Here is an 18,021-nt window from a genome sequence, read left to right as displayed (position 1 = left end):
AGTTCCCTTGCTCCTTCCTTGGAAGTTTCAAACTAATTTACTCTTTCACAAAACCACCTCAGTCAAAAGCACTTTTCCTCAGAGGCATCCGTGGGAAACAGCAAATGAGGGAAAAGAAAGGTCTCAAAAAGAGTGAATGCCACAGAATGCATACTTTAAACATTTACTTAGCTAGCGAAAAATACTCAGTATACAGCATAATTCCGTTCTTCATCCTCTTCCCCTGCTAATTACTGTTTGTTTCCATTCACTGCCGTTGACTTAAATTAGCTCCTCAGAGTTGTCTCTTGGGTTTATTCTGTAATAGTTTTCTAACTACATACTGCAAACATGGGAGAAAGCATGGCAGATGACAGTAGACAGGAGCAGCCATTTTTGGTTCCCTAAATAAAATAAAGATGAACATCTGTACAAAGCAACTAGAGAACAGGTAGCATACTCCCACAGATGCACACCTGATGAAAGGAAATGACTCCTTTCAAAACAGGTATGAAGAAAACAAGAAATTATCTCCCTTGATGAACCAACAGCCTCCTAACATCTCTACCATCTAACTCCTCTTCCAGTTTCTAGGGAATATTGTGTACACCATTGTACATTGTAACATACACCAACATACACTATTGTGTATGCTGGCATTCCTACATCCTCTGCCTGCTGAAATGACATGCAGGAAGCTTTCAGCCAGGAGCAGGAGCTGGGATTGCTCTCTGTGAGTCTGAGCACACACAGAATCTCTTCCTCCTGAATGCCATGATCAGCATGCTGGGGAGGCAGAGGATGGACCCTGACTGATGCAAGCTGAAATGGCACATGTACGCCGCCATTCCGTCTGCACTCTGATGCTGCACTGTCTGGACAACACATGGATATAGTGAATGAGTGTTAGACAGAATCCAATCCTCCTGTGCCCATGCCATGAGAGAGCCAAGAATGCTAGATTGCTAAAACATATAACACTACTGTATCTACATCTTACTGTTTCTGACAGTTCTATTTATTGTTTTCCTCATGTTCTGATTCCTGATTTTACCTTCACACTTCCCTCTTGAATCACAGGTTTCTAAGTTGGTCAGTGATAGCCTTCCCATCAATGCAACCAGCATCCTTTCGAGTGTATACAGTGTATCTGAAGTACTGACTAAAGTATGGAGTGTACCCTAATTTCCATGCTTTTCTACCAGAGACAATCAGTATTTCACAGGATAAGAGCTGTGCAACTAGCTTTTCAGGCTGACACAGGCATGTCTGACATCCTTGTGAACCATCTGACTGTTTCACTTAGAGAATCATTCAGTGTTGCCTTCAAATTCATTTGAAATTTCCAAGGAAGGAGCAAGGGAACTGGAGACTGTGCCACACAGGCAAGCTAGGAAAGTCTGGGAGGTTTGAGAAAGAAGGGAGCAAAGTCAAGCTGACAGTACAGATGAGAAAAAGTGAAACTATGGCTCTAGTTGAGGCCACAGCAGCATCACCACCACAAGTGGAGTCTGTTATGGGAAGAGGAGGGAAGGGAAGACCCTATTGGTCTGGTCAAAGGCTGCTGGGAAGATCCATGAAGTCCTGGCTTGCAGACCTGTCAGTTTTAAGTGTGCAGCACAGCTGTGGGTCTCTCTCTGGTTGGAGCACAGTATCTGCTTCCTAGCTGTGACCTCTTTTTGTACTGTCAGCTTTCCTGGGTCCCACATCTTAGATTTGTATCTGTTCAAAAATTACTGCTTCACATTTGAAATTCTGTAACTCTGCTGCAGTTCCCCCTCTTGTACACAGGGTGTAAAAGCAGCAAAGTGTGATCTAAACAGAGTTTTGTAATTTTAATAACTGGAATTGTTACAGTTTCACAAATATTCTAGAACTCAAACATCTCTGCAACTCAAATATTATTTAAACGTTTGCATTTACTGGACCTACTTTAAGACAGGCTTTGACAGATTTGTTTACATTTCCCAGTTCTTCAGAGTGTGTGTTATTGTGTATCAGGTTCTCCTGGAGTCAGCAGATCAAATCGAGAGATTACCAGACGGCAGAAGTCCTCTACCAGCTGCTAGCTATATTTCAAGTTTGGGTTCCTGTGCATTCTTCTGAGAACTGAATTAGAAATAACTGCTACTAGTCATTCAATCCAGAAAGCTTTCTCCCTTGATATTGGATTAAGAACAGCACTTGAAAGATCTACTGTCTGGTACAGTTTCATCTATCTCTGAACCCTAAAATGCAAATATGTAAAAGAAAATCCTTCTAGTTTCCAAACCTTCACTTAGGTGACTTCACACTCCCTTTAGCTGAGCACTATTTTTGACCTTTGCTATTTTGTGCTTGGCAAAAAAATAAAATCAATACTTTTTTCAGTAAAATCATATCAAGACCTTGTTTTGTGGAAGAGATTACTATTACACATGACATTGTTTTCCTTGAAAATGCTGGGTAAAGCTTTCTTTTCAATGGGGTTTAGGCACCTAAATATGTAGTCGGCTGCATTTGAAAATCCCAGTGAGAATTTTAGTGACTTAGAAGTGTAGCTCCCATTTAATTAAATCCAGACAAAGCCTGTAATTAATATTCTTGAAAATTCCAATGAATTATCTCTTATACAGTTTTAAGAAACAGCTTTAATCATCTGGCTGTTTATTTTAAGAGTTATTAACCTAATACAACAGTCTCTATCTCTTTAGGAGGCTTTAGGGAAAAAAAAAGTCATGGAGAGAATTGCTGAAGAATTACTAAACAGAAGCAAAGAACCTGTTGGGTCTATTGAGACAAAATCAGCATCCTGAATTTGATACACTGGCTTAAAACGAGGTGAGTCATCAGACAGCAAACACTTCTCTTTCAAAACAGTAGTGGATTAGGAGATCCTACCCACATTTACACTTGAAAAATGCAAGAGAGCCTCAAGTTCAAGGTCCTCTTTTTATCAAAACAGATTGGATTTTAATGGATGAAGATGCTTTCTAGCAGCATCTGAGCATGTTTCTTCTCCAAGGTTATTCTGGGCTAGCATGCTGAGTTTCTTTAGTAATGTCATCTCTATTAAATGGACCTCTCCTGTCTCAGGTTTCCAGTTCTAAGGTTACTGAGGTGCACAATTCATTTTTGTACACTAGTCCCATACAGTCTCAACTGAGAATCTCACTGGACAGATTTGTCAAGCTGTAGGGCCACAAAAGGAAAACTTGTGTCATTCTCACAAGCTGGGCTGGAAATAGCAGCAATCACATGTCTGAAGCATACTTTGGTTAGAGGACTATAATTAATTACCTAAGAAGTTTGAAACAAGATTTACCAAGACCTTTTATGTTATTACTGAGATATTTTTTAGATATTCATATAAATCAACTGTAGTCTGTTACAGTAGCAGTACAGGCACATCCCTTGTGAAAAAAAATGTATTTTTTCTAGGAATTCTCTTGCAATATACTCAGTGACAGGAAAAGCAAATAGGAGTCTCATAAAGCTGAATAAGAAGAATACTACTGCTAGCAGAAATTATAAAAAAAATTGTACTGATTAATAAGAAAAAATAGTAGATATTAGGCTATAACTAACTAGTCACCAAACTAGTCTGCAAGACAAGGACTGTTTCAGTGAGTCCAGAAGAGGCCATGGAGATGATCAGAGGGCTGGAGCATCTCTGCTGCTAAGGCAGGCTGAGAGAGTTGGGCTTGTTCAGCCCGAAGAGAAGGCTCCTTAAAGGGAGACCTTAGGGCAGCTAAGGGGCCACTAGGAAATCTGGAGAAGGACTTTTTACAAGAGCATGTAGTGGCAGGACAAGGGGGAATGGCTTTAAACTGACAGAGGAGAGTTTTATATTAGATATTAGGTAAAAATTCTTCACTGTGAGGGTGATGTGGTGGTGCCCAGAGAAGCTGTGGCTGCCCCATCCCTGACAGTGTTCAAGGCCAGGTTGGATGGGGCTTTGAGCAACCTGCTCTAGTGGAAGGTGTCCCTGCCCACTGCAGGGGGCTGGATGTAAATTTAAATTAGCATCTGGATCCAGAAACATCCTGAGGAGACAAATACATTGCTCTTAGCAGTGTAGGTCAGATACCTGGTCTCTGAATTTCAGACAGCTATTAAAAAAATGACTGCATTGTGTCCTTAACCTCAGTTTAAAATTCTGAAATTCCAGCAATTGTTCATCACATTTTACCATTTAGTTTTTCTTCATCATCTGCAGGGTGTAACCTTCAAACACACTTCAGTACTGAAACCATAGGAAAACATGGTTACAATTTTATTGCCTATAGATTGTTAATTTGTTAGGGTTTGTTCATTTCTTTGGTGTTTGGGGGGTTGGTTTTGGGGTTTTTTTTGTTAGTTTTTTTTTTGCAAATAAATTATTTTAAATTAATAGCAATGATTTCATGCATGTCTTTGTCATGCTGTCTTCTACAACAGAGAAAGTTAATGTCAAAGACTATGGGATGCCTTCCATCCTCTTGTACCATGGGCCATGGAAAATAAAGTAATAATATGAATCATCTCTCCAAGGTGATCTTAGTAATTTTTGCACCTTTTTTTAATTAGATCTGTAAAGATGTAATAAAGGTAAGAAGATTCATGTTTACACCTGTGTTTACTGCTGACTACACACCAAAAAAAAGAATCACAAAAACCCATTCTGCCTTTACCATTTTGAAGGCAAATACGACATTTATCTGAAAACAAAACATGGCACTGTAAGCACAGGCTCACAAGAGAGCAGATTTAAGCTGTCAGGGAGCAGCAAGGGTAGGTGAGCCAGGAGCTGAATGTGACAACAAAGCAGGCAGGGTAGTGACCTCTTTCTGACAGTGCCCAAACAAAAAAGCAGAGTGGGGCCAGCAATGGCAAGCAGGGTTAGAGTGACCCCAGGTTTCCAGAAGAGTCCATACTAATAAGTAGGCTGGAGGTGAAGCTGGCAAGTCAAGTCAGTGGGTCAGGATCAGCATGAGATGCAGCCAGGCATAGGCATACCCACAGTGCTGCCCAGGCAAGGGCTCAATCTGGAAAACACCTTCAAGTGAAGGGGAAGAGGCCACCCAGGTGACAAATCGCAGCTCCTCATCACACATCTGTTTTCGCTGCAGCCCCATCCCAGGCTACATGAACACACCGTACAGGAGCTGGCCTTGCCCACAGGCAGCTGAGCCCCCAGGGAGCAGGGAACGGGGCGGCACATCAGGGCACACACAGCCTTGACATGAAATCCTGCATGGACCGATTCATCTCCTCCTGCACGCCTGCTCTTCTCTAAAATGGGAAAACACCAATCACCCCAGTGACAGGAAACAGTCTGCCACCACAGCATATAACGAGAGGCTGGCTTTTGGAACCCATTTTGAAGTGTAGAACAAGGACACAGTTCCAGCTTTGGTTTTGTTTTGGGATTTTTTTTTTTGTGGTAGCAAGGTTAAAAAAGGAGAATTGAAGTTTTAGATTTTCAGAGCAGAAGATCAACTTCTAACAAGAAGTCCATTGGTCTGTAGGCACAGAAGATAGCAGCATGTCTACATGATGCAGCTGTGCTATCATCTATTCAGTTCATAGTTTGTCAACATGTTTTTTTCAGCATCACAAACAGAACAAGTTTATTAAAGACTGCAGGGTGACACATGCAAACAAAACTCTCAGTTTCTCAGCAGTATTTTTCAATCCTTGCACTACAAAGAATTCTGCAACAAAACTGTGATTTTAAATGATGATAGCAGAATGTTCAATGTCTCAAGGACAGGAGTTAACACTTTCAAGGTTTTTTTTCTTGACCAGCTTCTCATCTGCAATGAAGGTTTGTACTCTCAGTGACTCCTCTGGGGATGCTCAGTACCCTGTGCAGCAATAGATTAGCACAGGGCCTAAAGGCTACAGAGGTTGGCATGTGGAACCCATACATTAGCTAACTGTTGATGGCCCAAGTACCACCACCACCACCACGAGGTTTGGCTTGGCATGTTGTGGGTTTAACAAGTTGGGAAGACGCTCCCATCAGAACAGGACAATTCAGGGCAGGACCTCACATCCTCCGTGAAGCAATTTCCCTGGCAGACCCCTGTGAGAGCCCTGAATGTCTCGTCCTGGCCTGCCGAGGGCTAGGGCTGCAGAGAGGTTTGGCAGGCCTAAACACGGGGCTGGCTTTCCGACAACCGGCAGACCCCTCAGCCAGCCGCAGCCGCCCCACAGCCCCTCACCCGCGGCCACTGCCACACGCGGGACAGCCCTGACCGGGCTCCCCCCCACGAACCGCCGCTGATCAGGGCCGGGCCGGCCTCGCCTCGCGTTGCCGGGCAACTGCCTCCTCGCCTCGCCGGGGACCAGCAGCCGTCCTACTCTCACCCGCGGTCGGCAGCGCGCTCCCATTGGCTGCCCCCGCGCGGCGCTCAGCTCCCATTGAGCGCCCGCAGACTCTGCCGCGTCCCCATTGGCGCGCCGCCCTCTGGCCACGCCGCGTCACTTTCTCACACCATTTCCCCCGCCTTCTCCGCGAGTTGCCGGCCGGCCGGAGGGCGGGACCTTTGCGGCGGCAGCTGTGATTGGCGGGCTGAGCTGCCTCTCAGGGGCCGGGGCGGCGGGGCTATTTAAAAGCCGCCGCACGCCGGAGCCTGGTGCGTTCTGCTGTGCGTGAGGACGGGTAAGAGTGGGGCTCAGCGAGTGACACCGATAGCCATCGCCTGTACCAGGTGAGTGCGGCTCGGGCTCCGGGAGTCCTGCGATTCTGCAGTGGACCCTCCATCTCTCCTCGGCCGCGGGGCGAGGAGGGAGCGGAGCCGCCCGCGGGCTGGGACTGGGCTGGTATAGGTGGGAGCAGTGTTCTCAGTGGATGCAAGCGCGTTTGAAGTGCCTGCAGTGCGGCAAGTAGGGGGGAAAGATAAAAAAAGAATGAAAAAAGAGAAATTGAGGTGTGCCTGGATGTCTCTCCACGCGTGTGTCTCTCTTAACGCGGGTGCCAGCACACCCACCGCGTCGGGCGCTGCCCGGAGCATGGCGGAGCATCGTCCGGGGCAGCGTGGTGTAGGGCCCTCCCCGCCCGGAGCAGCCGCCTGGGCCAGACTCTAGCCGAAAGAGTCGCGTCCTGGTGCCCCGGGTGCTGCCCCCGGGGGAAGCCTCTCCATCCTGAGTGAGCCATGGCGGGCTGCTGCTGCGGGACTTGACGGGCTCTGCCCGCAGCTCGCTGGTCCGGAAGGCGCTGAAAGCATCGGTACTCTCGGCGTGTCACCTTACCGCCTCTCAGTGTAGCTACAGACCGACAAGCCGGAGAAGGCTGGGTGGGCGTATCCCCTTGCCCAGCCTCCCCCTCATATGCCACAGGTAGCGGGCGCTGCCTCAGGGATGCTTTTGCCTTCTTCCATGATGGCGCTTGTAGCCCGGTGCAGGCACCTCGGCACACACCCGGGTGCGGGCGCAGTCCAAGAGGGTGCACACGGCGAGGTACAGGGGGGTGTTTCACGGCAGAATTCAAGGCACCGTCCCCGGAGTTTGGGGTTGTTCTGCCTTTGGCCTGTCTCCCCGAAGCTCCCCCCGCTCCTGTCGGGATGAGCGGTGTCCGGCACCCAGGCGGGTGCCCTCCGCCCGGGTGGAGGCAGCCACCTCCCGCGGCGTGAGCGGGGTCTTGCGAGCGGCCGGTGCCTCCCGGTGCGGCGGGATGGCTGCCTGATGTCGCTGCAGAGGCTGCCGGATCATCGGGGGGTGACCTATGAAGAGGGGCTGAAGTGTCGCAAGTATCCCTGCTGCCACCCGAGAGGCTGGTCTGTCCATCAGCTCTCACTGAGCCGGGAGTTGCTCAGGCATAGCGGTGTTGTCCATGGTGAAAGGCTGCAGGCTCAGTTCTTAACTTCCAGCAAAGTGTTCTGCAGGAGTGAAGGACTTCAGCAGGACCTGATAAAGTCAAATTATTGGCAGTATATTCACAATTATAGAAATATTTTCAAATATATCAATATATGTACCAATACATATTCTTAAATATGCAATATTTGATACAATAAAAAGTATACAAAAATACACCAAGACAATGTAAGGCACCAGCTGTGGTGAGGTAACAGATTTCTGGCAACCCTAGCAGAAAGTGGTGGCTCTTTTATGCTGCTCGTTCATTCCCTACAGAATCCTGAGGGGACCCAAGACAAAGCATTCTTAAGTGCCTGTATGAAAACCTTTGTCATTCTCAGTCTGTTAAAAGACATCATACGTTTGAGAAGGCTTTTCTTTTCAGTCAAAACTGATTTATGGGATGTTGTTTGCTGGTTGACCAAGAGGACAAAAGGCTGTTTGTTTTGCATTAAGTAAACAATTTTTTTCCCTGTAAATGACTAACTGGCTTAAGCTGTCCCGTTTCCTTCAGTGACCAGAACAACTTAATAAAGCCATGATTCTCCTTGCAGTACAGCTGGTAGCCCTGTGACTGCTGCTATCTGGGGTATGTTTAGTGACCTTGCTATTAGGTGAGCCACAAAAAGGAGCCTCCCTTTAGCTGTCTTCTGCAGAAAACTTTCTGATGAAAGAGGCCATGTCCTTACATGCTGCAGGAGTTGGCTTTTAGTGTATAACTTAAAGAAAATTGAGCCTCTTAAGATTCTCTACAGCCTCTTGTGGCTTTCTGGCTCCTGAAGCAGAAATATGCTGTGCTTTGGGCTGAAGGCTTGTCCTTGGGACGGCTGCCAGACACTGTGCTGAGCCAGCAAGAATATAAGTTTCCTTTTTGACCCCTGACCCTTTTTGAAGAACATTAGGTACATAGTGCCAGGAGGAGCTGGACCCCAAGGCCATTTCTGCAGCTGGTACCTTGAGATCTCACTGTCAGTGTTGTGTCTGCACTTGTACAGGGAGTTAGAAAGCATTCTCCTCCCTGGCAATGCCTGTGTGTATCTGGGGTGAAATGATGCTCATGGAGCAAGTTTTGGACCACAGTGCTGCTCTGTGGTCCCACAGGATTCATGTGGCTTGTGCATTGTGCTGCTGAAGAGGGGACCTGAGCTTATCCCACAGCTCCTGGGGAGTCTCTGGACCATCATGCTCCCTTCCCTGCTTGCGGCTTTAGGAAAGCTGTGATAGCCACTCCATTTCTAACAGTGTAAACCCACTGCTGTGGCATAACAAATCGTTAATCCTGCTCACCAGCTTCCTGGAGGCAGAAACATACAATGATTTGGGTAGGAAAGAACCTTAAAGATCATCCAGTTCCAACCACCCTAGCATGGGCAGAGACACTTTCTGCTAGACAAGGTTTCTCAAAGCCCCCTGCAGCCTGTCCTTGAGCACTGCCAGGGATGGGGCAGCCACAACTTCTCTGGGCAACCTGTGCCAGCATCTGAACATACTTGCAGGGAAGAATTTCTTCCTAATGTCTACTTTAAATCTGCCCTTTGCCAGTTTAAATCCATTCCCCCTTGTCTTGTCACTACATAGCCTTGACAAAAGTCGTCTTCCAGATTTAGTAGCCCCTTTAGGCACTGGAAGATGTGCTATGGTCTCTCCAGAGGCTTCTCCAGGCTAAACAACCCAGTCCTCCTGTCTCCCTAGCAGAGTTGCTCTAGCGCTCTAATAATTTTCGTGGACTCTCTGGAATCACTTCGGCAGTTACACGTCACTGTTGTATTCCCCCGGAGCTGAACGCAGTGCTGCAGGTGAGGTCTCAGCAGAGCAGAGGTGGAGAATGACCTCCGGTGATCTGCTGGCCTCCTGATGCAGCCCATCACACAGCTGTCTGGGCTGCAGGAGGTGCCGGCGCTGTCAGCGCCTCAGGGGCTCTGAAGGCTGCGGGCAGGACGGCTAGCGCCGCCGTGCCGAGAGAGGAGCGGCACGATGTCCCCGCGCCTGCGCACTTCACGCCTGCCCCATCCGCATGCGCGGCCCTCCGCGCCGGCAGCCGGCGATGGGATTCCGCACCGTGTAAGGGCCGTTCCGGTGCCGGTGGCGATGTGAGGCGTGGGTGGATGGTTGGCGGTTGGGCCTTGCGCTGCGGGGGAAGTGGGCGCTGCGGGTGGGACGGGGCATGTGTCCTCACGCCACGCCGGTGGTTCCTGGCCGTGTCCTAGGCCGGATCACCGGTAACCTTGAGCCGTGTGTGGGGCCGGGGCGGGGGGGTTGTCCGCCACCCTCAGCAAGGCCGCGGCGGTGCGCTGAGGTGAGGGGCTTCGGGACAAGGATGGGTTGAGGGGGAGGAGGTCGTGGTCGGGCACGGAGTGTGGCGAGTAGACAGGAAAGCATGAGGTCGGGTGACAGCGGGGTGAACTCCAAACGGTTTGTTTTGATTCAGATCGTGGCGGTGAGCTGTGCGCTTTGCGGAGCTTCAGTGGGCAGCTTTGAAAAGCGTTTTCCTCCCGTTCACGCATTTTAATACAAGCTGCAAATGAAGGTTTAGGTACCTTACAGGTATGGTTGAGTTTGCTGGAGGCAATAGAGATGGTGAATCACACAATTGGACTTCAGTTTCATAAGAACATACCTGTAACAGAAAACACAAGTTTTCTCGACCCTTGTCTTAATATGCATCCTGTAAAATCTGCATTCCTGCAGGGATAGACTTTATTCCTGTCGTGATTTAACCACAGCTGTCAGCTAAGTACCACTCAACTTCTCACTCCTCCCTCCCGCCCCCCCAGTGGGACGGAGAGGAGAACTGGGAAGAAAGTAAAACCTGTGGGTTGAGATAAGAACAGTTTAGTAATTAAAGGCAATATAATACTAAAGCTAGTGATAATAATAATGAAAAGGGAAATAACTAAGAAAAACCAAAACAAAATAAGAAGAAAACTGTAATAAGCACAATATGCAGCCCAACCTGAGCATTGATCAGTCCCTTCCGGATAACTCCCCCCAGTTCATGTACTGGGCATGCTGTGATATGGAATACCCCTTTGGCTAGTCTGGGTCAGATGTTCTGTCTCTGCTACCTCCCAGCTTCTTGTGCCCCACCTCGCTGGCAGAGCATGAGACTGAAATGTCCTTCATCAGGGTAAGCACTACTGACTTCAGTGTGTTACCAGCATTACTTCTCAGACTAAAGCTAAAAGACAGCACTGCACCAGCTATTAGGAACAAAATTATCTCAGCCAAAATCAGGATAGTTCCTTTAAACAGCTTGCTAAGGCTTTATGGAAGAAGTTGTGTCAGTTTGATGTTACTGGCAGCTGGGAATGAAGAGGACAAGTTCTCTGTAAGGAAATGAGCAAAACTACAGAAAGGTGGTGCATGGCTGTATAATGGGGATAGGGCTAAAGTAACAGGATGTAAAATATCCTCGAGTGTAGTGACAATAAACTTACAGGGTTAAAATAAGAAAACTTGGTCTATCAGGAGGAATCCATTTGTATTCATTTTGGTATGTGAAATGCTCCTCAAGGCCTGCTGTTGGTAGTTCCAGTGTTCTGGAATACCAAAATAGTATGCTTAAAAAAACCCACAAAACCAACCCAAGCAGAAATGAAGAAAAAAGAACAAACATCAGAAAAATGTCTGATTTTTATCTTTGTTGCAGGTATAAACAAACTGGCTTGTTTTAAGGCAGAGATAAAAGCTAAATTTTAAACCTAAGTTCTCAACTAGCAACATTTAAAAAAAAAAATAATCCCATGTTTCTAGCTTGGTTGCGTAAAATTGAGACTTTGTGTATAAGCAGAAATACAATGATGAACCTTAATATGAACTAATTTCTCAAACAACACTTGTTAAGTGTGTGGTTTGCTTTGGTAAAATAACTTGGGCTTAACCTTCATCTGTTCATCTCCAGGGCTGAAATCTGTGTTTTCACTTAAAACTACTTCTTAATATAAAAATGTTACAGAGCTTCTAGTGATGTTTACAGTACCCTCAGACCAAATTCTCCCCAGGGGGCAGAATTTGCAAATGACCTTGCAGAATACCTGAAATGTAACTTCTTCTACAAGCCTGTCGAAAGTGAAAGTAGGTCTCTCAAAATGCATGTGAATAAATCAGCTTTTTTTTTTTTTCCTGTGTGTCTGTGCATGTGTGATTTTTTTCCTTAAAGATCTACCACGATGCCTGGGTCTCTTCCAGTGAATGCTGAATACTGTTGGCCCAAAGATGTGGGAATTGTTGCACTGGAGATATATTTCCCCTCTCAGTACGTTGATCAAACAGAGCTGGAGAAGTATGATGGTGTGGATGCCGGAAAGTACACCATTGGGCTGGGCCAGTCAAGAATGGGGTTCTGCTCCGACCGGGAGGATATCAATTCTCTCTGCCTGACTGTGGTTCAGAAGCTGATGGAGAGGAACAGCCTTTCCTATGATTGTATTGGGAGACTGGAGGTTGGAACAGAGACGATAATTGATAAATCAAAATCTGTAAAGACTGTCCTGATGCAGCTCTTTGAAGAATCTGGTAATACAGATGTAGAAGGCATTGACACCACCAATGCATGCTATGGAGGCACTGCTGCTCTTTTTAATGCCATTAACTGGATCGAGTCCAGTTCTTGGGATGGTAAGTTTAGAGTATTTTCTTGGAAAAGTTACATCATCCTTTGGCTTTGAGTAGTCAGCCTCATAATGACATTGTTCATGTTTAACCATGTAAAACCCAGAGGTTAAGCGGATTTTCACTTCTGAAATCTTACTCTTAAATGCACTGGGCTTTAAGTTCAACTCCAGTGGGAAAAAAAATGATGACATGGTTAGTAATCACTGTTTTTTTCCTGTAAATTTCTGTGGCTGCTAAGTAATTAAAATGTGGGGGGAAAGGTCAAGATGGAAGAGCCCCTTAAATAGTGGGGTCATCTCCTCTGTGATCAGCATCTGAAAATTGCAGATGGGTGTTACAGTATGCTTGATTCTTGGCTGTTTCTCATTATTTGTGTGTGGTTTTCACAGGACGCTATGCACTTGTTGTTGCTGGAGACATAGCTGTGTATGCCACTGGAAATGCCAGGCCAACAGGTGGAGCTGGTGCTGTTGCTATGCTGGTTGGTCCAAATGCTCCGTTAATTTTTGAAAGAGGTTAGTCCTGTGGAAAAAAACAAATAACTGTTCATCCAGATAACTGGATCTGTTTGGAAGCCTGTTTGTTGTGCTTTGCTTGAGGGCTGGATTGACTCCCACCGTGTCAGAAATTGTGCTGTTTGCTCTCACTCTGGGCTGACTTGGGCAAGTCCCATTATAAGATGCATCAAGGAGCAACTAGAGATGCTCATGTCTGTTTATTTCCTTGGGGATTCTGCAATAAAGTTGTCAAAGAGTGGGCCTGAAGTGCTATGAAAACCTGCTTAATGAGGGCCAGATATTTTCCCCAAATGTGTTAAGTGATACATTCAAGTTGACTCAAAGCAGCTGAATAATTTTTGTCAATTTCTGTCCATTAGGGTTGCGTGGAACCCACATGCAGCATGCATATGACTTTTATAAGCCAGATATGGTCTCTGAATATCCTGTAGTTGATGGCAAACTCTCTATACAGTGCTACCTCAGTGCATTAGATCGCTGCTATACTGTTTATCGCAACAAAATCCATGCCCAGTGGCAAAAAGGTATGTAGTCTGACCTGATGATACTGCAAGATCTGGCAATTATTGGAATGTGTCTCTGTGCTGGCAGTGTACTTTCAGAGTTTTAGCATTCAGTCTGAAGACTAGTTGCCATCTTGGTTTTGCATGTTCTGAGGCATTTCAAATGTTTTGTCTCTCCCATAAGAAATGTTCTGGCATGGTGGAGTACCTGATAGTAAGCAGCAATCTCTAGAAGCTCATCTTGGTGTAATGTATAATACCTTGCTTAAAAAAGCGTGTTATTTCCACCCCTTCATGTAATATGCCCTTAAGATATTGGGGTTAATATTTAATGTTATGAAACTATACTGATTATATTTTTTTTTTAACCTCACATTTTTTTGTAATTGCTTTGCTCATATTAAGGGGCATAAGGGTGAAGATTAGCTAATTAAATGAAGTAGATTATTACATCAATATACTGAAAAGAATAGGGAGATTTTGTTAAGCTTATAGCTTTTTTTCTAGGAAGTCAAACATTGTTAGTTGGTGCAAAAGATCAGTAAGAAACTAACCTTTAAATAGAAGTAGCATCAGTGTTCTAAATGATCTTGACAGCCATAGTTAGTCTTACTGTAGTCTCTTGTACGGTGATGTGATACAATCACTAGTACCCTGCCACCCTTGTATTTTATTTTCATAGTTGAACTAAGTGCTAAACATAAGTTGTAACACAACATTTCTGCCACTTCCAGAGGGGATAGGCAGACGCTTCACCTTGAATGACTTTGGATTCATGATCTTTCATTCTCCCTACTGTAAACTGGTCCAGAAATCTGTGGCTAGACTCTTGCTGAATGACTTTCTCAGTGACCAGAACCCAGAAACAGCAGATGGTATTTTCAGTGGGTTGGAGGCTTTCAGGTGAGAATGGCTGCTGTCTTCCTTATTCGTATGTTTTTAACTTGTTACATTTCCAGTGTGTGTCTTTACTTTCTGTAAAGTATTTTAGTAACTGTTTATGAATGTCTTTTTTCTTTTAATAGGGATATAAAACTTGAGGATACATATTTTGACAGAGATGTGGAAAAAGCTTTCATGAAAGCCAGTGCAGAGCTCTTCAATCAGAAAACCAAAGCTTCGTTACTTGTGTCCAATCAGAATGGAAATATGTACACCCCTTCAGTCTACGGTTGCCTTGCCTCTCTTCTAGCCCAGTAAGCATAAAATAATGGGAAAAAGTTGTAGCTTTTTATATGTAAGGTTATAAAAGGTTTTTGTTTCAGAAAACCTTTTGTAAAAGTACTATCTAGCAAACCTTCCCCTACTAGCTTACCTTTAGCAGAAAGCCCGAAGTTAAAAAACCGATTCTGCATGCACAGTTGGGTTCAGGTGACAAGCAGATTCAAAAGTTATGTGTCAGAAGCTGATCAGAAACAGCTGCTTACTTCCTGCTGGGGAAGGATCTTATTTATGAGGTGGAATCTTTTCCCAGCCTCAACCTTCCCTACCCTGCCCCCCCTTCAAAATAAACCTCACTGCAGTGGCAAAGAGAATCAGAATGCCTTCTCTGTTTCACTTATAATAAAGCAAAGCCAAATTAAATTAGGGGCTTAGGAGGGGGGTGTTTTGTTGGTTGTTGTTTAGGGGTTTTATTTTGTTTGGTTGGTTTGGGGTTTGGTTTTTTTTGTTTTTTTTTCAGTGACAGACTTCTACAAAATCATGTTAAGTTTAAACTAAGCCATTCCTCTTGGATCCTTTTTTTTTTCTTGTTATTCTGACTTTGCCTTCCAAGATGTGATTGTTAATTTTAGGCTTTAGGTCCCTTAAGAAGGAAAACTAACTGCCTTCTGGATAATAATATTCTGGGCATTTCCTTGCTCTGTTTTGCTTAGGCAGCTTTGGAAGTCATAACAGCCACGCCTGATGCTGTTTAAAAGTCACTTAAGCACATAGCATGCAAAATGTGTATTGTAGTCAGTATAACTCACTGGCTGCTTCTGCTGAGCTAGCTGCACTTCCTAGTTACTTAAATTTGGCACTTCGGCTTAATTCTCACTTTAAATAACTGCTGTTTGGTTTGCAGGTACTCCCCAGAGCAGCTTGCAGGACAGAGAATCAGTGTGTTTTCGTATGGTTCTGGGTTTGCTGCTACGCTGTATTCTATCAGAGTTACGCAGGATGCCACTCCTGGTGAGTGAAAGGAAAAAATGTTAAATTAACTCCCTTGCACAGCTCCCTGCAAAATGCCTCATGACAGTGCTTGCCAGAATAAGTAAACCTGCAGAGCAATGCTTAATGACAGTAATGCTAAATTGAAGATGTTCCAACTCTTGGGAATGTTCAAGTGTCTCCTTGGGCAAACAAGTAATAGTCTTCAAATTCCATTACTGTTTTGATGGAGTAATTTGGAATATTTTCAATGACAAAAGGTTTAGCTGCTGTAATGCAAAACATTTTGAATGAGATTGAAATGTTAACATGCTGACATGCAGTTCTTGGCACTGGTGCAACCTTACATGATAGTTCTGTATTGTAGGTTCTGCACTGGACAAAATTACTGCCAGTCTGTCTGATCTGAAAACAAGACTTGACTCAAGAAAATGTATTGCACCGGATGTCTTTGCTGAAAATATGAAGATTAGACAGGAAACGCATCATTTGGGTAAGAGCTTCATAAGTATAAATTGTTTGTAGTCTCACAGCAAAATGCTCATCACTTAGTTCACTTGACTTTAAACTGTTAGGGTGTAGAATAAAGGAAATGTCCCAACTTCTTACTACTGACAGCTCGTGTTCATTGGCCAGTGAGGCTGACAGGAAAATGTAGATTTGTTTTTTTTCTGTCTTACTATGTCCAAACTACAAAGCCCTGTGCTGTGTAAAACCGTTACCAGAAACCAATTAACTGTATGTTACTGGCTTTGTTACAGCCAACTATATTCCACAGTGCTCAGTGGAAGATCTCTTTGAGGGAACTTGGTACCTTGTGCGTGTGGATGAAAAGCACAGGAGAACATACGCACGGCGCCCGCTCATGGGTGATGGACCGCTGGAGGCAGGCGTTGAAGTTGTCCACCCAGGCATTGTTCATGAGGTGAACGCTCGGCACTCTTTTAAAAGTTGAAGCTAAATGGTGGAACAGTTTGTGTGTTTGTCATAGCATGTGCATGTATGTTAAAGGAGGAAGTGGTTTCACAGGTCTTATTAAATACTTAGCTAATCTATGTAAGTAAAAGACAGAAGTAAAAAAAAAATTGAACATGGGATTTTAAAATGTACATTTCATCATAACAAGAATGAAACTGCACAAGAATGAAACAAGAACAAAGTGGCTCTTTTGACGTTACCAGTTTGCATGAAGCATGACCGATTCAGTTGACTAAAGCGAAGCCGTCCAGTGTAGCATGAATGTTGTTGAGATTTGGACTAGCCATGAAGTATGGATGTCTGTGAACTAGAAAACTGTATTTAATGTTTTTTTTCCCTTCTTCTTAGCACATCCCAAGCCCTGCTAAGAAAGTGCCAAGAATCCCTGCAACAACAGAATCTGAAGGCGTTACTGTTGCCATTTCCAATGGGGAGCATTAAGATACCTCTGTGAGGTGGGGAATGAAACAAGGTGTGAGGGTAGGGTGAGAGAGGGAGAGGATTGCAGTAGTGCTCAAGTTTCAGTGTGCAGTAGTACTTCATTGGAGAACGGAAAACTGTTAAAGCTCCTTGAAAAGCTTTGTCATAATATGGTATGCTGATGTTTATAGTATTTTCAGGACACTAAATTCATGAATATACTGGGGATGGAGGGACTTCCCAGGGGCTGTGTGGATTCATTAACATGTCCATTTTTTTTTTTCAATTGCTGAGTAGTAGCTGTAGTCCATTACAAGGTGTTTGTACACAGAAAAAATCTTTTGCTTGCTGTTTCCATTCAAAATAACTTGAAACCTACACTGTTAACTTCTACTGTTAACTTCTACTTCAAACCTACACTATTACTCTACTGTTAACTTCTACTTTAAACCTATACTGTTAACTTTGAATGTGTGGCAAGCTAGTCCAGGCTTTTCATGTTTGGATTCTCAGTGCCTTGACAGTAAGCTGTCTTCAGAATACTGCACTTCTCTTTCTCTCTGCCACCTTCCCTCTTTTCTGCCAGTCTACGTCCCATCACCCCATTGCTTTGGGAAATATAACCAAGTAGCACTCATTGCTGGAGAAGAATCCCTCTTCCCTGACAGAATGACTGGATCAAGAATGGCTAGACTGACAGGTGGTTTTCTTCCAAGAAACCTTGTGACCTGCTGTGTTAGTTACTGTGGGATTCCTCTCAACACCCATAAAGTGTATTTTATGCCAGCTTTATAAATCACAGCAGCGTGGGTGGAAAGAGAAAGAAGGGAGGTAGGGATTTTTTTTTCCAAAGATACAGGTTCGTTGATCTGACATCTTTCAGGATTGTCTAGTAGATCCTATTTGGAGTACTGTGTACAGTTCTGGTTTCCTCAACATAAGAAGGAAATGAAGTTGTTGGAGCAAGTCCAGAGGAGTATGATAAGGGGCTTGGAGCACCTCCCATATGAATACAGGCTAACAAAATTGAGACT

At 44.8% G+C, this 18,021-nt stretch overlaps 1 protein-coding gene across 2 annotated transcripts; it reads left to right on the top strand.

Annotated features, from left to right (window-relative positions):
• The first annotated feature begins 6,599 nt into the window (after positions 1-6,599).
• HMGCS1 (3-hydroxy-3-methylglutaryl-CoA synthase 1) lies at positions 6,600-17,324 on the top strand. 2 transcript variants are annotated; one of them, XM_031051619.2, is made up of 10 exons: positions 6,600-6,656; positions 11,963-12,420; positions 12,807-12,932; positions 13,295-13,459; positions 14,173-14,341; positions 14,464-14,634; positions 15,504-15,610; positions 15,957-16,082; positions 16,351-16,514; positions 16,916-17,324. In XM_031051619.2, the coding sequence occupies exons 2-10, from the start codon at positions 11,973-11,975 to the stop codon at positions 17,006-17,008; spliced, it is 1,569 nt and encodes a 522-aa protein (XP_030907479.1). In that variant the 5' UTR covers positions 6,600-6,656; positions 11,963-11,972; the 3' UTR covers positions 17,009-17,324. The 2 variants fall into 2 exon arrangements, with proteins under 2 accessions (XP_030907479.1, XP_005152027.2); XM_005151970.3 differs by lacking the exon at positions 6,600-6,656 and adding an exon at positions 9,818-9,864.
• Positions 17,325-18,021: the final 697 nt, after the last annotated feature.

The sequence above is a fragment of the Melopsittacus undulatus genome, chromosome Z, assembly GCF_012275295.1.
Source record: "Melopsittacus undulatus isolate bMelUnd1 chromosome Z, bMelUnd1.mat.Z, whole genome shotgun sequence".
Taxonomy (NCBI): Eukaryota; Metazoa; Chordata; class Aves; order Psittaciformes; family Psittaculidae; genus Melopsittacus; species Melopsittacus undulatus.
The sequence above is the reverse complement of the archived record's forward strand: the minus strand, read 5'-3'. Positions and strand labels throughout refer to the sequence as shown.